At 38.0% G+C, this 27533-nt stretch overlaps 1 protein-coding gene across 1 annotated transcript in view; it reads right to left on the bottom strand.

Annotated features, from left to right (window-relative positions):
- Nucleotides 1-24066, bottom strand: part of PRKD3 (protein kinase D3) — an 82246-nt gene extending 58180 nt beyond the window's left edge. Inside the window, exons 1-2 of the mRNA XM_046660531.1 lie at nucleotides 23910-24066; nucleotides 15888-16829 (exon numbers count right to left, since the gene is read on the bottom strand). Of these exons, the coding sequence (XP_046516487.1) occupies nucleotides 15888-16175 (288 nt within the window). The 5' untranslated portion in view covers nucleotides 16176-16829; nucleotides 23910-24066. The remainder of the gene's footprint in view (nucleotides 1-15887; nucleotides 16830-23909) is intronic.
- Between the last annotated feature and the right edge of the window lie 3467 nt (nucleotides 24067-27533).

Here is a 27533-nt window from a genome sequence, read left to right as displayed (position 1 = left end):
GCTAACAAGCATTTTATAAACCTATCATTTAATACACACACACACTATTGAGAACAGAAATCACCACGAATTTCTTGAATAACTAGCTCTAGCTCACAAAATTTAGAGCACTACTAGGAAGCAGATTCATAAAACTTTCCTCGTTTGACCATGAAAAACACAGAAAGACTCTCTATGTGCATAGACAGGTTTCTGCTCTCTTCTGGTTACTGAGGATGTCAAAGGCACCTTAGTTTATCCATGCTATAACCTATCAATGTAGTAGCAGGGCACTGTGCTAGCAGCTGACGTTTATTTCCCCAGGTGAAGGACTGCAGTTGGTAACGTAAACAGTAGGATTTAAAACAGGCTTTCATAACTCCCCAACAAGATGGTAGTTCCTCCTTTGAGTCATTTACCATTTTGTACCTTTATTTCAGAACTTATCAAGATGTACCTAATACGACAGTAATTTGACATTCACTCATCTTCTCTTTTTCTAGAGCATAAATCGTCAGAGGCAGGGAATTTGTCTTTCACCTTGGTAGACTCCACAGTATCTAGCACTGTGACTGAACAGAGTAAGTGCACCAAAAGATTTGTTTAATTGCATGAAGCCATAATAGATAATGGCACCTAGGTAAGGGGTAATTGTATCACACTATTTAGCTCTCTGCAAACTGCCAAGCAGAAGAAATGAAATCATTAGCACTTGTTTTTCTACCTAAAATGTTCAACTATGCTATTAACCTATAATCAGATATAGACTTCACTGAATTTTTGAATTACAAGATTTTTAAAAAATATATTTTCAGTATGTAGAAAATGATGGCAAGCTCATACAACAAAAGATACAATTTAAATATCTGGAAATAAAATATCTTCAGATTATTACTTATCTGGTCCTTAAGATTGTCGATTTCCATTAAACTACAGGTTCTCAACTCTGTCTCCTCACTGGAATGACAGATAGAGCTCTTCAACAGAATTTCCACTCCCCAAGAGCCTGCTTTAATCGACCTGGGAAAGGGTCTGCTAAGGCTCCCAGGTTATTCTAGGTGCAGAGGTGGAAACCACTGTCACAAACTAAGTCATGTTACCTTACAACCATATAGATGGAGTTTATAAACATTTAAGAATCTTGATCCTTTACAGCATGTGGCCTTGTGGCAACAGAGTTTTGAAAATGTGGCCATTTTTGTTAAAATATGACAAAACAACTTTGAAAATTTTGCTAATAAAAAAAAGCAGGTCATCAGGAAATGCTCACTGATAATCAGAAAATGTTCTTGTGGGCTGTTTAAAAGTAGATTGTGTGAGATTTTCTAGGTGAAAAAACAGACACAAACATTGAAGTAAAGTCTGCATTTGTCAAAGTGTGTGTATTAGCTTCTTCATTTGCTTGTAACCTAATTTACTACCTTATAAAAAATTACTAAATCATGGGAAAAAATCTGACAAGAAGCTTGGTTCACACCCCTTCAACCTACTTTCAACAGTAGACTAGGATGTAAAAAGGTTTTATTTTTGTTTGTTTGTTCTTGTTTCTGTTTTTTCTTAAAGATTGGCACCTGAGCTAACAACCTGTTGCCCATCTTCTTCTTCTTTTTTCATTCTTTTCCCCACAGGCTGCTGGTATATAGTTGTATATTTTAGTTGTGAATTCCTCTGGTTGTGCCATGTGGGACACCACCTCAGTGTGGCCTGATGAGTGGTGTCATGTCCCTGCCTCGATGTGAACCAGCAAAATCCCAGGCAGCCGAAGTGGAGTGTGCACACTTAACCACTCAGCCACCGGGCCGGCCCCCGAAAAAGGTTTAAAAATAATGCATTAGGGGGCCAGGCCAGGCCAGTGGCACAGTGGTTAAGTGCACACATTCTGGTTCGGCAGCCTGGGGTTCTCCGGTTCGGATCCTGGGTGCAGACATGGCACCGCTTGACAAGCCATGCTGTGGTAGGCATCCCACATATAAAGTAGAGGAAGATAGGCACGAATGTTAGCTTAGGGCCAGTCTTCCTCAGCAAAAGAGGAGGATTGGCAGGAGTTAGCTCAGGGCTAATCTTCCTCAAAATAAATAAATAAATAATAAAATAATGCATTAGGCTCAGATGTGGCCACAGCACAACCTGGAGGCAACTGAAATACAGCTTTCTCATAGTATTTCAAGTCAGAGTCTAGATTAGATAGAAGGAAGATGAAGAGGAAAGCAAACAAGAACACATTCAGGAGAATTTTGTAAGGGTGGTAAAAACAGCACACAGGAAAAGACTAAAAGAAGCTTCGATGAATACAAAGTCTCCAAAGTTGAGGAAACTATAATCTCAAGACCAAGCTCAACAAACCCCAGGAACATAAACAGAAAAAAACCCACAACAAGGCATATCATATTCGTATTGCTGAAAACCAAGAAGAGAAAAGTCATAAATGAAGTCAGAGAAAAGGACATGCTGCATACAGTTTGGATCTTACACAAAGTAATGAAAATGTTAAATATGTAGATAAACATAAAGATCATTTCCTCGTTTTTAATTTCTTTAAAATATAATTTACTGTTGAAAGCAAGAAGAGGGGCCAGCCCCAAGGCTGAGTGGTTAAGTTCGCACGTTCTGCTTTGGCAGCCCAGGGTTTCGCTGGATCAGATCAAGGGTGCGGCCATGGCACAGCTTGTTAGGCCATGCTGAGGTGGCTTCCCACATGCCAGAACTAGAAGGACCCACAACTAAAAAAACATACAACTATGTACTGGGGGAATTTGGGGAGAAAAATAAGAAAAAAGAAAAGCAAGAAGAAAAATAATGCGTTTTGAGATCTGTAACAGTTGATCCTCATTTGCAGATTCTCTACTTGCTAAAATTTATCCATAACCCTCAGATCAATACTTTCTGTGCTTTTGCAGTCATTCACAGATATGCAAAAAAAGGTGAAAAATCTGTGCATGTTCCCAGCTGAAGTTGAACAAGGTGATGCTCTGCCTTCTTTTTCTTTTAAAGATTGACATCTGGGGGCCAGCCTGGTGGTGCAGCAGTTAAGGGTGCACATTCTGCTTCGGTGGCCTGGGATTTGCTGGTTTGGATCCTGTGTGCGGACCTATGCACCACTTGTCAAGCCATGCTGTGGCAAGCGTCCCACATAAAATAGAGGAAGATGGACACGGATGTTGGCTCAGGGCCAGTCTTCCTCAACAAAAACAGGAGGACTGGTTGCAGATGTTAGCTTAGGGCTAATCTTCCTCAAAAAAAACAAAAGATGGACACCTGAGCTAACATCTGTTTCCAATCTTTTTTTTTCCCTCTTCTTCTCCCCAAAGCCCCCCAGTACATAGTTGTATATTCTAGTTGTAGGTTCTTCTGGTTGTGCTATGTGGGACGCTGCCTCAGCATGGCCTGATGAGCAGTGCCATGTCTGTGCCCAGGATCCAAACCAGTGAACCCCTGGGCCACCGAAGCAGAGCACATAAACTTAACCACTCAGCCGTGGGGCCAGCCCCCTGCCTTCCTGTTTCAACTCTCATACTGTAAAATGGATGTCCTTTTCACAGGCTATTTAGTGCCTTATATTCTGCATTTTGAGACTTTTTAATGGTGATTTCTCTGTTTAAAATGGATACCAAGCATAGTGCTGTCTAGTGTTCCTAAGTGCAAGAAGGCTACAATGTGCCTTATGGAGAAAATATTTACGTAAGCCTCATTTAGTCATGAGTGATAGTGCTACTGGCTATAAAATTAATCTTAATGAATCAATAATATATATTAAATAAGGTGTCTTGAAACAGAAACACATATAAAAGAAGGTTATGTATTTATTGGTTGACAAAAACGTTATGACCAAAGGCTCACAGGAACCCAAGCCTCTATATCCCCTAGGAATAATGGTTCAGTATTCACTCATTCAGGGATCAAGATGACTTTACAGAACATAACTATCACAAATAATGAGAATCAACTGTATGTAGAAAGAAAAAGTAAGACAACAGCAGCATAAATGACAATAGGAAGAAAATAGAAATATACTATTCTGAGGTATACTTTACATTATACATAGAGTAGGATAATACTGTTTGAAGATAGTCTACAAGTTAAAGATACATATTATATAAACTAAAGCAAGAGGTGGCAAATATTTTCTCTAAAAGGCCAGGCAGTAATATTGCAGGCTTCGTTGGCCATATATATATGGTCTCTGTCACAGCTATCTAACTCTGCTGTGGTAGCATGAAAGCAATCATAGGCAAGATATAAATGAATCAGCACGTTGTGTTCCAATAAAGCTCTATTTACAAAAAGAGGTGGTGGGTCACATTTGGCCTACAGATGTAGTTTGCTGACCCCTGCACTAAAGCAATTGCTAAAGAAATTTTTAAAGAGCATAATAAACTGAGAGTGGAGATAAAATGGAATTCTATAACATATTCAATTCAAAAGAAGGCAGAAAACGGAGAAAATGACCCAAGACCAGAAGAGACAAACAGTGAAACAACATATTTAAATACATCTATATTAAAACTGTATTAAACATAAATGGTCTAAACACTTAAAAAACAGAAGTTGACAGATTATATTTAAAGAGCATGACCCAACTATATGCAGTCTACATGAATCCCACTTTACATATGCAGACATAGAGAGATTATAAGTAAAAACATGTAAAAAGATACCACAATGCAGACACTAGTTAAAAAAACAAAAAAGCAGGAATGGTTATATTAATATCAAACAAAGCTGACTTCAGAACAAGGTACATTACCAATCATAAAGAAGAAAGTTATTCAGCATACCTCCAAGATATTGCAGGTTTGGTTCCAAACTACCTCAATAAAGCTAATATAGCAATAAAGCGAGTCAAATTGTGTGGTTTCCCAGTACATATAAAAGTTATGTTTACACTTTACTGTAGTCCATTAAGTGTGCAACAGCATTATGTTTTAAAAAAACAATGTAGATACTTTAATTAAAAAATACTTTATTGCTCAAAAATGCTAACCACCATCTGAGCCTTCAGCAAGACACCATTTTTGCTGGTGGAGAATTGTGTAAAAAATCCAATATCTACGAAGCACAATAAAGCAAAACACAACAAAATGAGATATGCCTGTATTAAAAAAGCAGCCAATATATTAAAGGCTGTAAAAATCCTAAATGTGCTTGGAGATAATAAAGTTTCAAAAAACGTGATGCAAAAATTGATTAAAACTCAAAGGAGAAACAGACAAATCTAAAGTAATAGTTGAGAGATTTCAATACTCTTTTCTCAATTATACAAGTAAAAGGAAATCCATAAAGATATAGAAAATTTGAACACTATCAACCAACTTGATCTGACATTTATAGGTCACTCAACAAGAGCAAAATACACATTTCTATAATTGCATATGTAACATTCAGAATGTAGTATAGGACAGAATCCTACACAGTCCCTGACTTATGATGGTTCAACCTACGATTTTTTAACTTCATGATGGTGCAAAAGCAAAATGCGTTCGGTAGTAGAAACTGTACTTTGAATTGTGATCTTTTCTCAGGCTAGCAATACGTAGTATGATACTTTCTTGTAATGCTGGGCAGTGGCAGCAAGCCGCAGCTCCCCGTCAGCCACACAATCATGAAGGTAAACAATACGCTTAGAACCATTCTGTACCCATACAGAACCATTCTGTTTTTCACTTTCAAGTACAGTATTCAATAAATTACATGACATATTCAACACTTTATTATAAAATAGGCTTTGTGTTAGATGATTTTGCCCAACTATAGGCTAATGTAAATGTTCCGAGCATGTTAACGGTAGACTAGGGTAAGCTATGATGTCTGGTAGGTTAGGTATATTAAATGCATTTTTGATTTAGGATATTTTCAACTTATGACGGTTTTATCAGGACATAATCCCATTGTGAAGTGAGGAAGATCTGTACTCTAAAACAAATCTCAGAAAGTTATACAGATTAAAATTACATGAAGTATATTCTTGGGCTAAAATTGAATTAAAAGTAGAAATCAATAACAGAAAATAGCTGAAAAACTTCCAATGCTTCGTAATTAAACAATCCATGAATCAAGGAAGAAATCACAAGAGAATTTAGGAAATAATTTGAAAAGAATGAAAGTGAAAACACATCAAAATTTGTCATATGCAACGAAAGTAGTGCTTGGAAGGAAAGTTACGGCACTAGACATATACCAGAAAAGACACAAATCAATGACCTAAGCTTCCACCTTAAGGAACTGACAAAATAAAGCGAGTTAAACCCAAAGGAGGTAGGAAAAGGAAATTAAAAAAACAAACCAAATAGAAAACAGTAACAGTACAGAAAATCAATAAAACCAAGAGCTGGTTTATTGAAAAATAAAATCGATAAACCTGTAGCCAGAAAGATCAAGAGGGGCAGAGAGGGAGAAATTGTCAGTGTCAGGGATGAAAGCCATACCATATTACAGATTTTAAAGGAAAATTATAGAAGATAATGCTCAACTTTTGTCAACGGATTTGCCAACTTGGATGAAATGAAAATCCTCCTTTAAAGACACAAATTACCAAAGTTCACTCACAAAGAAATTCATGACCTGAATAGCTCATTAAATTTCAGTAGGCTTTTTTGTAGAAATTGGCAATCTCATTTTAATATTAACATAGAAATGCAAAGGATGCAGACTGGTCAAAACAATTTTGAAAAAAAGAACAAAGCTGGAGTACTTATGCAGCTGACTTCATGTCTTTACAAAACTAAAGAATTCAAGATAATGTGGAACTAGTTTAAGGATACACATATAAATCAATAAAGCAGAACAGTGTTTAGAAACAGACCAAAATATATGTGGTTAAGTGATTTAAAACAAAAGTACTAAACTAATTCAATGAGAGAAAAATTTGATGTCCACATGTAACGAAATGAACATTGACCCTTACCCCACATCATATACAAATATTATTTTAAAATGAATTGTTGGTGCCAGCCCAGTGGCCAAGTGGTTAAGTTCGCGTGTTCCACTTTGGCGGCCCAGGGTTTCGCTGGTTCGGATCCTGGGTGCGGACATAGCACCGCTCATCAAGCCATGCTGAGGCAGCACACCACATGCCACAACTAGAAGGACCCACAACTAAAAATATACAACTATGTACTGGGGGGCTTTGGGGAGAAAAAGGAAAAATAAAATCTTTAAAATGGATTGTTATGAGTTGAATTGCATTACCCCCAAAAATGTCAAAGTCCTAACTCCCAGTATCTGTGAATGTGATCTTTGGAAGTAGGGTCTTCATAGATGATCAAGTTAGGATGAGGTCATTAAGGTATCCCTAACCCAATATGACTGTGTCTTTATAAAAAGGGGAAATTTGTACACAGAGGCAGACATTGTGAAGACACAGGGAGATTACCATCTACAAGCCAAGGAACGCCTGAGGCCACCAGAAGCTGGAAGAGAAGCATGGAACAGATTCTTGGTCACAGCCCTCAGAAGAAAGCAACCTTGCTGATACCTCGATTACAGACTTTTAGCTTTAAGAACTGTCAAAAAGTAAATTTCCGGTGTTTAAGCCACGCAGCTGTGGTACTTTGTTATGGCAGCTCTACGAAACTAACACATGGATCACAGACATAGAGGTAAGAGCTAAAACTATGAAACTTACACAAGAAAACGTGGGACAAATTCTGTGTTATTCTTCATTTAGGCAAATACTTTTTTAGATATGAAACAAAGCACTATCCATAAAGGAAAAAATTAATTGTACTTCATCAAAATTAGAAACTTTGGCTCTCCAAATGACACTGTTAAGAGAATTAAAATAGTAACAGAATAATGAAAAATTTATAAGCTACCTTAAATAAAATAGACTTTAAGCCAATGACTGGAATAAGAGACAAAAGTCATTATATAATGATAAAGGAGTCAACAAGAGAGTATAACATTTGTAAATACGTATGCATCCAACATGGGGCACCTAAATATATAAAGCAAATATTAACAAACTTGAAGGGAAAAATAGATAGCAATACAATAATAGCAGGGGACTTCCAAAGCCCTTTTCAACAATGGCTAGATCATCCAAACAGAAAATCAATACAGAAACATTGGGCTTAAACTACACATTAGACCAGAGACTTAACAGACATTTACAGAACATTCCATCCAAAAGCAGAAGAACACATTCTTCTCAAGTGCACATGGAACATTCTCCAGGACAGACCATATGTTAGGCCACAAGACAGGACAATAAATTTAAGAAGATTGAAATCATGTCACACATCTTGTCTGACCACAATGGTATGAAACTAGAAATCAAGTACAAAAAAAAACACTGGAAAACTCACAAATATGTGGAGATTAAACAACACGCTACTGAACAACTAACTAGTCAAAAGAGAAATCAAAAAATATCCTGAGACAAATAAAATGGAAATATAAAATACTAAAACTTATGAGATGCTGAAAAAGCAGTTCTAACAGGTAAATCCATAGCAATAAATGCCTACATTAAGAAACAAGAAAGATCTCACATAAACAACCTAACTTTACACCTCAAGGAACTAGAAAAAGAACAAACTAAGCCCAAAGTTAGTAGAAGGAAGGAAACAATGAAGATTACAGCAGAAAAAATTGAAATAAGAGACTAAAAAGACAATAAAAAAGATCAATAAAACTAAGAGCTGGGTTTTTTAAAAAGATAAAATAGACAAACTTTTAGCTAGACTTATCAAGAGAAAAAGAGAGAAGACTCAAATAAAATCACAAATGAAAGAGACATTACAACTGATAACACAGAAATACTAACGATTAGTAGTCTTATGAGACTACTAATAAATGACTATATGTCAAAACTGACACTGAGAAGAAATGGATAAATTCCTAGAAACATACAACCTATCAAAACTGAAACATGAAGAAACAGAAAATCCGAACAGACAAATTACTAGTAAGGAGAATGAATCAATAATCAAAAACCTCCCAACAAACAAAAAGTCCAGGACCAAATAGCTTCACTGGCAAATTCTACCAAGTGCTTATGAAAGAATTAATACCAATCTGTCTCAAAATTTTCCAAAAAATAGAAGAGGAGGAAACACTTACGAACTCATTTTACAAGGCCAGCACTACCCTGATATCAAAACCAGACAAGTACATACAAGAAAAGAAAATTACAGGCCAATAACCCTGATAAACATAGATGCAAAAATCCTCAACAAAATATTAGCAAACTGAATTCACCAATACACTGGAAAGATCATACACCATGATCAAGTGGGATTTATTCCAGAGATACAAGGATGGTTCAAGTTCCACAAATCAATATGACACACCACATTAACAAAATGAAGAATAAAAATCATATGATCTCAATAGATGCAGAAAAACCATTTGACAAAATTCAACATCCATTCATGATAAAAACTCTCAAGAAAGTGGGTATAGAGGGAGCATATGGGGGTCGGCCTGGTGATGCAGTGGTTAAGCTCACACGTTCTGCTTCAGCGGCCCAGGGTTTGCCAGTTCGGATCCCAGATGCAGACATCACACTGCTTGGCAAGCCATGCTGTGGTAGGTGTCCCACATATAAAGTAGGGGAAGATGGGCATGGATGTTAGCTCAGGGCCACTCTTCCTCTGCAAAAAGAGGAGGCTTGGCAGCAGATGTTAGCTCAGGGCTAACCTTCCTCAAAAAAAAAAAAAAAATAGAGGTAGCATACATACCTCAACATAGTAATGGCCATGTATGACAAGCCCACAGCTAACATCATACTCCACAGTGAAAAGCTGAAAGTTTTTCTGCAAAGATCAGGAACAAGACAAGGATACCCACTCTCTAGTTATATTCAACATAGTGCTTCAAGTCCTAGCCAGAGCAATTAAAACAAGAAGAAGAAATTAAAAACACCCAATTCAGAAAGGAAGAATTAAAACTGTCTTCTACCTGCAGATGACATACGGTAGAAAACCCTAAAGACGCTACCAAAAAACTGTTATAACTAATCAACAAATACAGTAAAGTTTCACGATGCAAAATTAACACACAAAAGTCAGTTGCATTTCTATACACTAACAACAAGATATCGGAAAGAGAAATTAAAAAAACAATCCCATTTACAATAGCATCACTGTAATAAAATACTTAGGAATAAATTTAACCAAGGAGGTGAAAGGTCTGTACACTGAAAATTATAAGACACTGATGAAAGAAAGTGAAGACGACCCAAATAAATGGAAAGATATCTTGTGTTCACTGATTAGAAGAATTAATATTGTTAAAATGTCCATATTACTCAAAGCGATCTGCAGATTCAATGCAATCCTTATAAAAATTCCAATGGGAGTTTTCACAGAAATAGAAAAAACAATCCTTAACTTTGTATGGAACCACAAAAGATCCTGAAGAGTCAAAGAAATCTTGAGAAAGAAGAACAAAGCTGGAGGCATCACACTTCCTGATTTCAAACTATATTACAAAACTAGCAATATTTCATTTGATATTGATACTAATATTGATAATGTTTGACAGTAAACAAAACAGTATGGTTTTGGCATAAAAATGAACATACAGACCAATGGAACAGAACAGAGAGCCCAGAAACAAACCCATGCACATACAGTCAATTGATTTATAACAAAGGAGCCAAGAATATACCATGGGGAGGGGCCAGCCCAGTGGCATAGTGGTTAAGTTCACCCAGTCCACTTCGGCGGCCCAGGGTTCACCAGTTTGGATCCCAGGCGCAGACCTGCACAGCACTCATTAAGCCATGCTGTGGCAGCATCCCACATACAGAGTAGAGGAAGGCCAGCACAGGTGTTAGGTCAGCAACAATCTTCCTCAAGCCAAAAAACAGGAAGACTGGCAACAGATGTTAGCTCAGGGCCAATCTTCCTCACCAAAAAAAAAAAGAGAGAGAGAGAGAGTGTGAGAGAATATACCATGGGGAAAGGATAGTTTCTTCAATAAATGGTGTTGGGAAAACTGGACAGCCACATGCAAAAGAATGAAACCAGACCCCTACTTTACACCACACACAAAAATCAACTCAAAATGGATTAGACTGGGAGGTAAGACTCAAAACCATAAAACTCCTAGAAGAAAACACAGGAGATACGCTCCTTGACATCGGTCTTGGTGACGATTTTTTGGATTTGACACCAAAAGCAAAGACAACAAAAGCAAAAAGCAACAAGCAGAACTACATCAAACTAAAAAGCTTCTATATAGCAAAAGAAACCACCAACAAAATGAAAAGTCAAACCTACAGAATGGTAGAAAATATCTGCAAATGATTTATCTGATAAATGGCTAATATCCAAAATGTATAAAGACCTCATACAACTCAATAACAAAAAACCCCCAAACAACCAGATTAAAAAATGTGCAGAGGAACTGAATAGACATTTTTCTAAAGGCAATATACAAATGGCCAACAAGTACATGAAAAGGTGCTCAAAATCACTAATCATCAGGGAAATGCAAATTGAAACCACAATGAGATATCACTTCACACCTGTCAGAGGGCTATAATCAAAAAGACAAGAGAAAACAAATGTTGGCAAGAATATGGAGAAAAGGGAACCCATGTGCACTGTTGGGAGGAATGCAAATTGGTACAGGCAGTATGGAAAACAGTATGGAGGTCCCTCAAAAAATTCAAAATAGAATTACCATATTATCTAGCAATTCTACTTCTGCGTATATATCTGAAGGAAACGAAACCATTATCTCACCACATTCACTGCAGCATTACTTACGATAGCCAAGACATGGAAACAATTTAAGTGTCCATCAATAGATAGATGGCTAAGAAAATGTGGTGTGTACATATATACCATGGAATATCATTCAGCCAGAAGAAGGAAATCCTGACATTTGCGACAACATGGATGGGCCTTGAGGGCATTATGCTCAATGAAATAAGTCAGACAGAGAAAGACAAACATTGTATGATCTCACTTACATGTGGAATCTAAAAAAAACTGAACTCACAGAAATGGAACAGAGTGGTGATTACCAGAGGTGGAGGAAACGAGTATAGGTGGTCAAAAAGTACAAACTTTCAGCTATAATATAAATAAGCTCTGGTAATGCAATGTACATAATGGTGATTATAGCAATACTGGAAAGCAAAAATGTAAAACAGACGAAATCTACATTTGACATTATGCCTAGTAGATTAAAAATATATATTCTAAAAATCCAAAGTATTGTTAAAATAAAATTACAGTTCAGTTAGCACTCCTCTTCTAATTTAAAAGTAGAGTTGCCCTCTGGCTTATTTCATTAACTTTTAGGGGTCTCTCCTCAGGTCCTCCAAACTAAGAGATTTTTTCCATCACTTTTAGTCTTGTTAGTTTCTCTATACAAAGAGTTAGGTTCCTCTTGAGGAGCAACAATTCCATTTCAAGGGTCACAGCAGAACAATAGGACCCCAATGTATATCCTTGTGCCAAATCTTTAAGTGAAAGAACACTTCTTTGACCCTCTTAAAAATTTCCAGAACACAGGAATACTATCTTATTAAAGTTTGATTAAAAAATCAGTCCCATTATCTCCCCCAAGAAACCCTTACTTTTCTTTCTGGATTTTCTATCTTGGTTACCAGCATTATCACCCAACCAGGCTGCGGGTCTTTCACCCTTTGCTCTTCCCCTATACTCAAAAGGATATCAAGTTTTGCCAACTGTACTTTCCTCAAACCCCTCAAATACATCATCACTTTCCAACTGCCTCAGTTCAGGTCTTCATTACAGTGGCTTCCTACCTGATCTCCCTACTTTATCTCACACTTAGTTGCCATGTTTAAGTTTTCCAAAACACAGACCTGATCATGTTGCTTTGCTGAGCAAAGGCCTTAGTTAAATCTCCACTCTTAGAAGAAGCAAGCATGAAACTATCATTGGCACGAGAAAGACAGGGCGGCACAGTGAGAGTGCACCGGTTTTTGAGTAAAACAAACCTGTTTGAATTCTGACTTAGCAAGTAATTTAAATGTCTCTGAAATTCCATTTCCTCCTTTATTTATTTGACAGGGATTATATCACCTACACACTTTCAACTCAGTGTGGTCCTTGGAGGAGCATCAGTATCACCTGAAAACATAATAGACCCCAGACCTACTGATTCAAAATCCACATTTCAGTGGAATTATAAAATGACTGGCATGTACATTAAAGTTTGAGACGTACCACAAATTGTCATGAGGATTAGGCAGAAAGCGTGTACAAAGCTCCTGACATACAGCAGGCACTCAATATATGTTACCCATTATAATCTTCCCCTTTCCCCCTTCCATATCTTTGCTCATCCTGATTCTTCTGCCTGGAATGTATTCTTCACCTCCCAAATTACTGAAATCGTGCTCATTCTTTAAGTATCAGATTAAATCTTACTTTCTGTATGAAGCCTTCCACATCCTTTATCAACCTGAGAAAAGCAGTTTTTAACTCCACTTTCTACTTTTTCATGTTTATACTAGTGAACCTTTCCCTCATAGACCATAAGCTTTTGAAGGAAGGGATGACATCTGGTTAATCTTTCTATTACCTAAAATTTAACCAGTGCCCTATCTTTAGAAGGTTTAGATAAATGCATTTTATGTAAAATAAAATAGACTAAAAATAGAAACAAGAAAAGAGAGTCCTGGGAGTTAACCTGCAGCTGTACACATACAGGTAATGAAAGTGGATGGCTGGTGAGCAAGTGTCCAAGACAAGAGAGAAGGCAAAAAGAACAGCACTTCTGACACGGTTTTTCCATCTTCAAGATGAGTTAGGGATCCATGAAACCTCTCTACAAAACCCCAGGATCTGAGCTGGTTCCCTTAAGACTCCTTTCTAGTTAGGACTTGGAGCAGGTCACCCCTTGAAACTCCCTTCTCCTTTATCTGTCTGTAGCAATGAAGACCCAAATTTTGATTAAAGGATTCAGAAGTTCACAGCTGGAGTTACACACTAGAAATCATCCCAACTCAATCATTTGACAGATCTGGAAACTGTGATCCAGGGAAGTGAAATCACTTGCCCCAAGTTATACAGTAAATAAATAATAGAGCTGACACAGTCCCAAGCTCAACACTCTTCTTCACTACACATTCCAGGGGCCGGCCCGGTGGTGCAGGGGTTAAGCTCGCATGTTCCGCTTTAGTGCCTGGGGTTTGCTGGTTCGGATCCCAGGTGCGGACATGGCACTGCTTGGCAAGCCATGCTGTGGTAGGCATCCCACATAGAAAGGAGAGGAAGATGGGCACAGATGTTAGCTGAGGGCCAGTCTTCCTCAGCAAAAAGAGGAGGCTTGGCAGCAGATGTTAGCTCAGGGCTAATCTTCCTCAAAAAAACAACAAACAAAAAGCATTCTAGAACACATCAAAAGGAATGTGTAATGTGCTTATGTCATATATATGCTATATATTTTTGCCAAATACATCCCCATATCACTATAATATTGGATCAAATTCAATTCACTATGATATTCATTTTATGCTGACTATATCCATAATCAATAGTTCTATTTTATATTTCCGTAGAGTTTACCCTGGACTATCTTCTTTTGAGCTATCCTGTTTATTTCCTTGGCATCAGTCTAATTTTTCATGGATTATTATTTTTAATCTGGTTGCCAAGAATTTAACCCATCTAACCCACTTCTCACATCTACATTAATGATGAAGTAACATTAATTCTAAAATAATCCTGTAGAAAATCAGTATGCCTCTGTATAAAAAGAACTAAATGAAATTTCTAAAGATTAAAAACAATAATACAGATTCCACCAAAACACTGGTTATGAGTTTCCACAGGCGCAAATAAAAAGGAAACAAAGTTACAAATTGTATTTAAGTTAAACTCTTACCTTTAAATTAGAAAATATAACCTACTTGCAAAAATATTTGTGAAAAACCTCTATAACATTTAAGGAAACGGAAATTAAAAGCAAAGATACTTAAAGAGAGTAGCTGGATCTACAGATCTACAAAAGGAAATTTAATTTAGGCTACATTTAAATAGAAAAGTCACTGTTAAAACACAGGAAGCATAGGTCATTTTCACAAACCACATAACATTTTTTTGACTGTTAATGACTTCTACATCAGAAGATAATGACAACCATATAAAGTATAAGGAATTGAAATTAAAAAAATAAGGAGCCTGAATCTAAATACATTAATTTCACTGATATGATTTTTAAAACACAAAGTATACTGTTTGAAACAAATTTGAAACATAAAATTAACCAATTCACACTACCCATATATATAGTTTTACAATAAAATAAAATAGAGAACATACTAGCTCATCCATCAAATCAAGATTATTAAACACATTTAGCTAAGGGTCCTTAAAAAATGGTATGGTACAGAGCAAGGGTTGGGTAGACAGGAAACAAAATAAAACCATCCTTAATTTTCAAATCTTCATATATTGTGTCATATATTCAAAACTCATTTACCTATTTTTTAAGAGACAGAGTGTGCTCCTCTCACATTAAATGGCAGTTTAGGTGAAATCAGGATATAAAGGGAAGGAAGAGAGTACAAAAAACAGGGCAGAACACAAAGTACCTAGGAAGAACAAGGTGTGGACCTGGGACTCAGCCACTGCCTGTGTCCCATTCTTTTGGTAATCCACCTTGAGGCTTTGTGCCCTCTAACTCCTGTTTTCTCTGCAAACAAATGAGATTTCTTAAGTCACCTTAACTTTATACTGATCTTCCTGCTCTTAATAAGACAAATCGAATAAGTAGTATTTTAAGTTGGGATATAGGCTCCAGTTGTTAGACTCTGAAATTTCAGACTTTAGGCTTATAGTCTAGTAGGTCTCTTCCAAAAATGCTCAGAATTAGGATATAAACAATTGATCCCTATGTGTTAACTCACTGCTGCATGTACAATTTATAGCAAAAATATTAATCAGAAAAACTATTGACATAAACAGCATGCACAGTACCTTCTGGTAGACAATGGAACACACAAGATCCTTGACAGTAGATAAAGATAGTTCCTGGGCTTCAATGGTAACACTCTCCCGTGTAAGACCAATTTGCAGCAGAAATGAAATTGTATGCACTGAGCCTCTGGAGTTGGTGAGTGACGGTGCACTGAAGCTTCCATTAGAAAGTCGGGCAGAGAGTCCTGTCTTAGGACTTGAACACGGAGAAGGAGTTGGAAGCACAGCAGGAAGAGTTACAGGTAATACAGACTTCTGGGCTGATGGAGGGGAACTGTTTGCAGACATCTGCCTTTCTTTAATCTTTGAAAATAGTCGTCAATTCTATTTCAATGGTTATGAAGAGGCTTTTCTAAAATGACAGCAGTAAAAAAATGACTGTACTTTTGGATTTAGTTGAAAGCTTCTTTATTTCCTCTTTTAAGCCACTCATGCCGACGATGTGAAGTTCCACAACTGTGAGCTGAATACACAAAAGGTCCTACTTCCCTTATCATCAGTCCCACCAAAAAAAGAGTCTTGTCTTTTAGGTCCACAACTAGGGATTTGGAAAGAATTTAACGTCACTGATTAGCCTCATCGGAAAGGAGATGACATTGCTTATTTACTAAACAACTTCATCTATTTTCTTCTAAGTCTATTCTTGTCTCTTTTAATTTCAGAAAATACATACTGAATAGAAGTTTTCTGACAAGATGAAATCCTCCTGGTAAATGTTTAGGATTAATCTATTCAGTATTTATCCTTTGGTTCACTGATTTGACGGGACACTTTCTCAAACATGTACACCTTAAATCACGTTCTCAAATGTCCTCATTTTCATTTTGGGGGGCGATAAATTTTTCCATGATGAAGTACAAAGCTTTGAAAATAGAACAGGCATATTTCATTTGATGAATGGGTCCATCGAGAAAAGTTGATGCTTTTTGAAATGTAGTCAGCCTGGAAGAAATTTTTTAAAAACTTTTACTATTTTATACTCATTTGACATTATTTTAAAAATGCAAGAATCCCTACAACTTTTTTAAATGAAAATTTTTGCTTCTATGTCTACAATTCACCAGTAAATCCTAATGGGCAGCCATTTCTTTTGGTCTAGTTGTTAGACCAAAATTTTTTTTACTATACCCATTTACTAAGACCCATTTTTTTTACTATAGGTATAATTTCAGGGGGAGCTTCCTGCTCAAAAAGAACCCCCCAGCACTCCTTTCTAATACCTGAAAATTGAAGATCAAACACTTTTATTCCACAAATACACAACTAAGTTATGGCAAAAATAGAAGGGACAAAAAAGGAAAATAAAACTGACAGAGTGAAAGAAATAAAATATGTACCACTCAGCCATATAAAAGATGTAAAATACTGTCCTAAGACAGACAAGTTAAAAGTATTCTTTTTTATATTAAAAGTCTAACTCTGCCAAAATATGATTTCTGACTTACTCTGTTGACAGATTTCTTTCAAAAAGCTAAGGAAGCAGGAGGGATATGCTATACCCAGTTATGTGGCTAACAAAGAAGTGTAAAAGACATACTTATGAACATAGGAGATAATGATCTCATCATAAAGAATTTCTAAAAGTAAAAAAGAGAACAGTGGGCACAGTTGCATATGTATCACAGTTTAAAGAAAGGACAGTTCAAAAAAGTTAAAAAAAAAAAAGGTATGACCCCCCCCCATAAATAAGAGAAATGGCTCACAGGAGATGGCTCCTTCTAAATTCCATCTATATACTCATCAACAATTCCAAAGATGAGAAAGAGTGAAGCATCCAGAGTGGCTGCAGAATGACTCTCTGGAGAGTAATGTGGCTGAGTAAATTAGGATGAACATAACAAAACAACAAAAACTTACAGTATAGTATCAGGAATGAGAAAGCTGAGGAAAAATTAAGGCTTAGAAAAAATTATTTAAAGATAAAAGCTTTTATAACTACATTCAAATAAATGATTATTATCCCACCTTATATTGTATAGCACTTAGAAATGTTTCACACACTTTATCTCATGATGCCTCTTTGGCAATTCATATTAACATTTGTGCAAATGAGAAAACTGAAGCACAAGCAGATAAAGCAACTTGTCCAGCACCAGATGGCTATTAAGAGGTAGAGAGGGAATTAGGACTCAAGTTTCATACTTTCTTACCAAGAGTTGTCTCCACAATAACAGACTATTTCTCAGAGAGAACAAGGAACTGAGAGAATCACTGCTTAGAGAGGATGTTGTTAAGGTTGAGAGAGCACACAGAGAAGGCAGAATTGCTCAACTTGTGTTTTGTTATCTTCTCTTAGTTTTAAACTAAAGCTGTAGAAGAGCATTGAGAACTGAAACTCGAGCCTGATGAATAAGAGAGACTAAAACAACTTTATGAGTGCAAGTCTTGGGGTCCAGATGCAACCCATTCCATACTGCTCAACAATTAGCAAGTGTAATCACAAAGCTGACTCATACGCAGTTGGATAAAGAGCTCAGAAACAGAGAAATAATCATGGCCTAGAGATGGGTCAGACTTGCTTCAAGTCTTGTGAGCTGAACTGAAGCAGTTTTCAGGAACTACAGACATACAAACCTATTAATCCTTAGGCAAATCTGAGAACAGATTATGAAAGCAAATGGCTTTTGAACCTAGAAAAGAATATAATAATCATGAGATGTCAGCATGAATTCAAACAGAACGAATAATGCCAAATTAACTGTATTTACATCTTGGAAAGGAATGATTGTTAGACTTCTTAGATGGAAGAAATACTACTAATAGCAGCTCACAGTTATTGAGCTCTAACTATCTGCCAGACACTGTTCTAAGCACTTTACATGTATTATCTCATTTATTCCTCATAAGAGCACACTTTATGGCTGAGAAAACAGAGGCTTAGAGATTAAAGTACTCACCCAAGCTCACACAATCAGCAAAGCCAGACAAAAATAGTGGATTCTGGCCAAAACAGTATTCAAGGTGGCTTTCTATGCTATTTGTGTACATTGGCTGCTTGAGTGTGAGGTGGATGTTAGTGAGCTGGGTAGGTTTGCTGCTTTCTGTCGACTCAGATGAGAGAAGTCTTTAGGGGAGTGCTTCAGAACTCTGTTCTTGGCTCTATATTGTTTTTGATTATTTTTAATATAATAAAGACATGCAAGACGTTTATAAAATCCTCAGATTTTACAATCTGGGAGAAATAAGCTAAAATTAAAGTGAGATCTAACAAGGATGAGTGTAAAGCTTTGCATTTAGGTTCAAAAAGTTAAATGTGCAACACAGAAATGGAGAAACGCTGACTTCGAAGCTGTTCATAAGAGGAGTTATCGACCCGGCAGTTTAATAAAAGCTGTTAATATAATGGGTGACTAAAAGAATTAATGCAAACCAAAACCCCTAGGACACATTATTATTGTATTCATTTCTACACTCCACATTTTTAAGAGCTATACTGATGTAAAAAAATAACAAGAGCATGCATCCAGATAAAAGTGAAAACGATGTCATGTGCCAAATATAGGCTTAACAAAACCAAATACAATAACGGTCCCCAAATATTTGAAAAGGTGTTAAGAGAATAATTGGTTTCATTCAGTATCACTGTAGAGATAAGAGCACTACTTCCTTACACCACAGGCTATCGTGCAGACTGATCTACAGCAGGTAAAGTACCTACCACCGTACCTGTCTTACAGCAACTGCTCGTAAGTTTTAGCAATTTTCACAGTAATTAGATGAAGGAATTAACATTGAAGCTCCTGTGTTGGGGTAAATACTGCAGTTTAGATATCATTCTTCATTAAATCCTTGCAACAACTCTAGATTTAACTCTATTTCACAAAAAAGGAACCAGAGTTTCAGAGAAGTTGCTGCTTGCCTAGACTACATGGCTAAGTGATTTGGGATTCAAACAAAAGTTTCCCTGATTCCAAAGCCCACGTTCTTTCCACTGTTTCATTCCACCTCCAACAAGCTAACAATGGAATAGGTTTTCTCACGAGGTAATGAGCTCCTTAACATCTGACTTGAGTAGTTTCAAAAGCTGAACAATGGTCACTAAAAAAGTAGTAAAATATCTATGAAAATATTGTTTGCAGGTTAAATAATTCAAAATACAACATTCTATTGTGTTCAACAATTTATTTTTGATGGCTGTCTTCAGACTAAATTTTCATTTTATTAGATCGGTTAATATTAGCCAAATAACAGTAACTAATAATACAATTGACTAATTTATCAGAACCACTGGTAACTATTAATAAACTATAAACAATTTTTTTTAAAGTTTCAGCATGAATACAAACAGAAAAAACTAAGTGAGTGATCATATTAGCTTCTGCCCACTCATCCCATCTGTTTTCCCTCTTCTTGTTTTGTTTTATGGAACCCTGATTTGTTTTGTAACATGCAACAAGATGTAGGGTGCAAAATATTAAGACTAAATATCAAAAAAATCTAATAACTAATTTATTTTGTCTTTATGCTTCAATTAGAAAACTGAGACAGTAGTACAACTTACTAATTTCTAAACTGTGTATCAATTAGATGTTTGTTTCTAACAGCTATGAGTTGGCAAGCATTTCTAATATGTTTATTTGGAACATCTCAAACATTCTTTGGGGGAGTTATCTGTCACATATCCCATTCAAATGAGCTTATATAATATCACCATTGTTGAATGGAATCAAAAGATAGGATATTAAAGAAATCTTGAACCTAACTTGCCCAATTAATACAGACAAGGTAAAATAAAGGGCCTGGAGGTCAGGGTACTTAACTGAGATACTTCAGGGTAACATCACTACTAATTCTACCTTTCTCTCCCTGTCCCTCAGCTGTCTCTTACACATACATTATCTCATATCTTAGCAAAGCCTCTAATTAGAAGCAGCTCTAATAGCAGCATTTTCATTCAACAAATATTTACTGAGTGCTTATTATTTGCCAGACTATTATGAGAGACACTGGGGTTATACAGCAGCCACCAAAACAGACATGGCTACTGCTCTCTCTGGAGCCTCTGGTGTGATGTGGGTACCACACATTAAACAAATATCCACATAAATAACAAGGTAATTACAAATGATGAAAAGTGATATGAAAGAGTACACTAAGAGGATCTAATTTCAACTGGGGTCTCAGGTAAGGAGCCTTTAAGGAAGCAGTATGTAAGCTAAGACCTAAAGAATAAATTAGAGTCAGGGAAGCAGAGAGAGAAGGGTAGAGGATTCCAGGAAGACAAAACAAATTCAGTTATTAAATACTTCAAAAGGAAGCTCATTATTTAGTGTAGCCAGCGTCTTTTCTGTACTCAGTAAAGGCTACAGTAAAGAAGTAAAATGCTTTTCCTATTCAGAATAGCACAACATCTACCATGACTCCCTATCAGGAATGGGTTTTCCTGGCTCAATTTAGTTTTGTGTGCTAACAACGCTGATAAAGGGTCTTTTTTTCTCCTGTTGACATGTACATGTATTCCCTTCCTTTAGCATGTAAAAAAGCTTGTGGCCTTTTTCAACGCAATACAGACCAGTGTCCTGAAGTCAATATCCGCGTTTTGTCTTGATGCAGACTTGACTTTGCTTAATAATACTCATGTTGCTTTTATACTGTATATTGTATAAAAGATTCAAATAATTTTGTCATTAGTTTTTAAAAATCAGTTTGTAGCAATCCCTACATCTGTTTATATATTTTCAAAAATATAACTATTACCTTGGATTAATATAATACTTTCCTCTTAAGAGCTCAGCATTTAACTAAATTGTTGCTGCTAGAATTCTGCTCCTCTAGACCAGGGTTATTTGAATCTTAGTCTTTCCAGTGTCAGAGAGAATACAGGGGGAGCATAGCATGTCTACTCTTTGCTCAGGCACTGAAAAGTTTATCCGGTAATAAGATTACAGACTGCCAGTCTGGCAATGCTGTATGAATCTATGTTGGGCTGGGTGTATCTTCATCACCTCTCTTTGCACCAGTGGTATCTGAGAAATCAGACTGGCCAACAGGCAGTGAGCAATTTCTCACACACTGCCACTATAAACTAACCACACACAAGGAGGAAAACTTTTTTCTACACTGAAATAAAAATTAAAACATCTCCTAAGTACATCATCTCAAGTTTCTTCACTAACAAGACAACTGCTCCAAAGAGGCAGACATACAAGTTCAATATGAATTACGGAATCAGAGAAACTCAAAGTACTATCAGTACAGAAGATTGTGACTCATAAGTGTGATTATTATTAAATCAAATTAAAACTTGTTCTAGCAAATATTTTCCACATGTATCAAGTTCTGTAAAAGCAATTTCTTTTAAAAACGAGCAATTAACTCCAATATGGTAATATTTTCATCAACTTCAGAATGTCTTTTTAAAAATGAGAAATGTCCCCAAGAAAAATACATTTAAATAACCATTCATTTTTCTCCTCTATGAAGTTTTTTCAGTTCTTATATAATTTAAAAAATATAATGTCTAAAAACTTGATTAAGCTCTTTTTTTCGCCTGTGGCAGTGTTTAAATGACAAACAATCCACTGAGAGAAATTTCTATTTTAAAGAGGTCATCTGATGAAACTAAAAGCTTATGAAATTTGTATATTTAAAACACTCATTGCTATCTGGAATGCTTAAAAAATTAGTTTCAAGATATGAACCAGTGAATGGTCTTGAATCTGAGTCATCCTAAAAAGTTAAATGTTATATACCAATTTATACACCCTAGGATGGAAACTGGCTTGTCAAATACCCCGAGCTCATGTGATCAAGCCTACCAGACCTGTATTACCCACTAAAGCAAAACCTAACATGAAGGCTTCGGTAACACGTTTTAAACACTTTTATCAAAACTTCTAACTTCTTTTTGGCTGAACTTCCAGGCTTGCTCTCAATCCAGATCCTAGCAGGGGAGGAGGAAAGGGTTCCTTGAAAAAGTAAAACTGGCCTAGATCTCGGTCTGGGACCTTGATGGGATGTCTTCAGCAGCAAATCCGTAAGTATTCCCAGCCCTCACTGCGTAAGCTGGATCTAGTCGCTAAAAATGTGAGAAAGAACTACATCACTAAGTACAAAGTAGAAGCAGTGTAACAGTAACACGGTAACATTTTCTAGGGTACAAATTAACGCATTTTAGAAGTTCTTGTTTCATCTGCAGCTACAACTCATTTAAGGCTGTGTCGTACCAAATAGTTCAGGGTGTAACTTATCCTTCCTAATCAAAGATGCCACCGATAGTCTTATTTCCTGTGGGGATGGGTGTGGTTGAAGAGACAGTTACTTCCAAGCCATCAATCAGTGTATGGAAAAGGGTGCAGGTCTCACACACGCCTGTCGCTTGATTTACATCCGTACCTGCAGAGTGCAAGGCCCATGCTTCTGATCGCGATGACTTCAAATAAAATATCCAACAGGCAACCGAGTAGTATGTGGTTATTTGTATTGCTCAAAGAAACAGTCGCACTCCTCAGTGTTTCATCTTAAGAGCGAGCTCCCGGGGGTGGGGGTGAGAACAACTCCGAGCGAGGCTGCAACTTGCAAAACTAAACCCAGTCAGGAAATTGGGGCGGGGGCTTACGTTCTCTAAGCGCCATTTACCCAGCCCTTGAAGATGGGGACAACGTAAAGGGATGAAGAGAAAAGAAAAAGGCTCATCCGAAATTCGGCAGTGAGCGCCGCGGCTCTGGCGTCGGGAGCTCTTTCGGGGGACCCGGGGCCCGGGCGCGGGGGTCGCCCGCGGAGCGCCATCCCAACTTGGCCTCGGCGCCCACGCCGGAACTTGGCCCCACCTGGCGGCCGCGCCGGCGCCCCCGCTCGCCACGGCGCCCACCGCCCGCTCCGCCCGCCGCGCGCTCCGCCAACTTCCCGCCCAGCCCCTGCGGCCACCGCCCAGCCCGGCGCGGGTCCGAGTCCCGCCGCCGCCGCGTGCGGGTGGGGGAGGGGCGCCGCCGCCTCATCCGACGGCCGGGAGAACAAAGCGGCGGCCGCGACGGCGCTAACTTTTTCGGTGTCGGTTCCGCGCTCCCTGAGGCGACTACTTACAGAGGCGGGCTCGGCCGGTCGTGAGAAACTCCGCGCCCGCCAGCGTCTGGATCGCGGACGAGGCGCCAGCGAGGCTTCACGCGCCTCGCAGAATCCCGCCCGCCGCTGGCGCCCCTTCCTCTCTCCTCCTCCCTGTCCCGTCCTGAGGCCTGAGGGCGGGGGGCCGGGGCGTGCGGGGCGGGGGCGCGCGAGGGGCGGGGGCGCGGCCGGCGCGGGGGCTGCCGGGAGCTGTAGTCTCCGCGCGGGCCCGAGCCGGTGGTAGCGGCGCGGGGATGTCACTCGCTGTCTTCACACCGCGCGGGGGCAACAGGAGCTCCGGGTGCCTTCGGGCTCGCTCTGCCGCCTCCGAGGCCCCGGCGTCTCCGTGAGGGCGGGGGAGGGGGGCGCGACTGTGTGTTTATTCCAGTTACACTCTGTACTTGATCCCCGTTATTGCTATTGAACTGCCTTGTTCTCTTTTGTCGTCCGCTCTGATGGAGGCGATGGTGGCAAGAGGTGGTAGTTGCACGCGGGACTTGTAAGGAGTCTACAGCAGAGAGCAGTTTCCTCTCTGAGATATCTTCTCCTTGCTCCCCGTATTTCCCTCCCTCGTGCCTGCCCTCCAGGTGGCCGCCTGGCACAGCAGCCCCGGGCATTCCGAAGCTAGGTAGACACATCCACAGCCCTTTACCTACAGCAGAGGAAACTGAAGTGGTTACTTTCAATGTGTTTCCTACTTGTCTGTCTTTAAACTCCAGTGTGTCCCCATCAGCAAAGTGAAATGCAGCCAAGAATCACCGAGCTCATGCTTCCACACGCACGGAAACAAGGGTGACAATGCCGAGTGAGGGGGTGGGAGTCGGGATGAGGATCTGGAGGGAAAATACACTATGTATTAAATTATAGATGTTTTATGTGAAAGAAAAGCCTGAGCAGCTGGCAGCCACTGTCCCAGAAACGACCTAGTTCCTCTTATGTCAAAATTTCATTCCGAATGAACTTATGTAAAATATATGTAAACAAGGGGATGGGCTACAGTCAACAATCTATCCAGCCCCATACACAGGTCGAGGGCAGTTTTTGAGTAAATAGAAAGAAAAGAAAGTTAAGTGGGTCCCTACTTTTTATACCAAGTCATCATTCTTAATGGATGTCATTGGATTTAAAGTTAAGAAGGGGGAATTGTAAAATAATTTATATTAAAGAGGGGGCAAGTAAAATTGTGTATAACCCTGATCTACTCCGAAGCTATTTTTTAAAAAAGACATTTCTCAAACATTCTTGAGAATTGGAAGCTACTAAATGTCTCACATGCAGTAGTATCTAATTCAATCTAATTTTATTTTATAGTCTTACTCTGCCATTCCTTTACTTTAAAATTGAAAGTAAATTCACTCAAGTTTGCGTTCTTTATAAAGAACACTCTTACCTAACTTTGCCTTTTTCTTCCTTCCACTTCCCAACAGACATTTTAGTCCAGCCCCAAATATCCTCTCTCAGCGTGATTCCCAGGACCTCATTGGAGCAGTTTACAGCCAGTCCCATCTCACTAGTGACTTCCATTTTCTCTTGTGGTCCTTAAAGAGACAGAAATTACTCTTCCTAGAAGTAACTTTTCTAAACGAATCAAGCTGCTATTATATAGAGGTTTAAGGATTTGTGTGAGCATGAGAATATGTATGTATATTCATTTCATTTCCACTGTTCTGCTTCTTTTTAAAAATAAAAACGTCTCCTCTACTTTACATGAATAGTTCAACAGTACATTTAAGCGGAAGACTATCTTTGTACCTGTAATTAGTTGCTTGACATGAACTACTATTTCCTTAAGACGTTCCATTCTCATTCCAAGAGCATTACAGGGATAAAGATTAAATCTAATAAGTAAATGTATTACCATGTGAGATTTTTATCCTTGAGTGAAAACGTAATCAGAATGACCAAGATGGAAAAGATTGTTCTTTTTGATGGTGTTTTATAAAAACTAGGAGTTTAGAATCTTCCTTTTCTGTGGCTGTAGTTGCACATCTTCTTGTCCCACATTTACTGCCCCCCTCCTTGTACTTAATGACACACAACATAACCATTCAGGTGTGTTACCTAATACAAGAAAAGAGAGTCAACACTGTAGTGACTTAAGATAGCAGAGTTACTTAATTCAGAATCCTCGATGCAGTAAACCATGATTTGCTAAGGCCCCATTAGAGGAAATAATCATTATTTTAAAACTTCAGCTGGGTTTAATTTATAGACTGTGATTACTGGAAAATTATTTTGTTTTTGTGCCTTTCTCCACGACCTTGAAACACAAGTGAAAAATTCAGAAAGCATTTGAGTGTCAACATAGAGTTAGTAAAATAGTTATGGGAAAAAGTGCTTTAGGATGTATTATTTTTAGTTAGCAGACATGAACTTGATATATTCTTCAAAATGTCCTTCCTCAGTTTCCACTGCCACTACCCTAGTCCAGACCCTCCATACTCACATCTGGATTACTGCCAGAAACTTTAGTTGGTCTCGGTCTAGACTAGCTCAAACTGTTACATCCTTGGAATGTCTTCTCTGATTTGCAGGCTGTCAGCAATTGTTCTCTGCTCTGATAGCATTTGATAGATAGAATTCTCATGTCACTTATCACATTTTATTGTGGATTGAGTGCATATCAATTGCCCTTGGGCTCCTATCTGCCTACTGAACATCCCTCTACTGAACTTGTAGAAGACCGTGGTCTTCAGCTTGAATAGAGGCTATTGATAATGTCTGTCATTTACTGAACAACAACTCTGAGCTAAGCACATTCACCTATTTTTTTTTTTTAAAGATTTATTTTTTTCCTTTTTCTCCCCAAAGCCCCCCAGTACATAGTTGTATATTCTTCGTTGTGGATCCCTCTAGTTGTGGCATGTGGGACGCTGCCTCAGCGTGGTTTGACGAGCAGTGCCATGTCTGCGCCCAGGATTCGAACCAACGAAACACTGGACCACCTGCAGCGGAGCGCGCAAACTTAACCACTCGGCCACGGGGCCAGCCCCCACATTCACCTATTTTTATACAGCTTCCTCTGTTTATTCCACATAAGAGTTTCCTTTTCTTATTTGCATTTATATTTAGCTTTATATAATTTACCATTTGATTATATACCATGCTACAATTATATACGCAGATATAAATATACGCAAATATAAACATATTTGCAGATATATTTATATATAAAATATATATGCAGCTATATTTGTAACAGTGTATAATCAAAAAGAGGTGTGGTAAGGATGATTCGACTAATAGGAGGATTAGAAAAATCTGGTAACTAAAGGGAGCGGTTACTGCATATGCTCTACCTAGGATTTCATATGATGTCCTTAAAAGTTAGTATTCAGGTAATTGGCAATAAAAAACCAATTACCCACATCTATGGACAGCTAATCTTCCACAAAGGAGCTGAGAACATATCATGGAGTAAAGAAGGTCTCTTCAACAAATGGTGTTGGGAAAACTAGACAGCCACATGTAAAAGAAGGAAAATAGACCATACTTTTACGTCATTCACAAAAATAAACTCAAAATGATCAAAGGCTTAAAGGTAAGACCTGAAACCATAAGACTTCTAGAAGAAAATATAGGCAGTACACTCTTTTTTTTTTTATT

The sequence above is a fragment of the Equus quagga genome, chromosome 5, assembly GCF_021613505.1.
Source record: "Equus quagga isolate Etosha38 chromosome 5, UCLA_HA_Equagga_1.0, whole genome shotgun sequence".
Lineage (NCBI taxonomy): Eukaryota > Metazoa > Chordata > Mammalia > Perissodactyla > Equidae > Equus > Equus quagga.
Note: the sequence above shows the minus strand (reverse complement) of the source record. Positions and strands in the feature narration are given on the sequence as shown.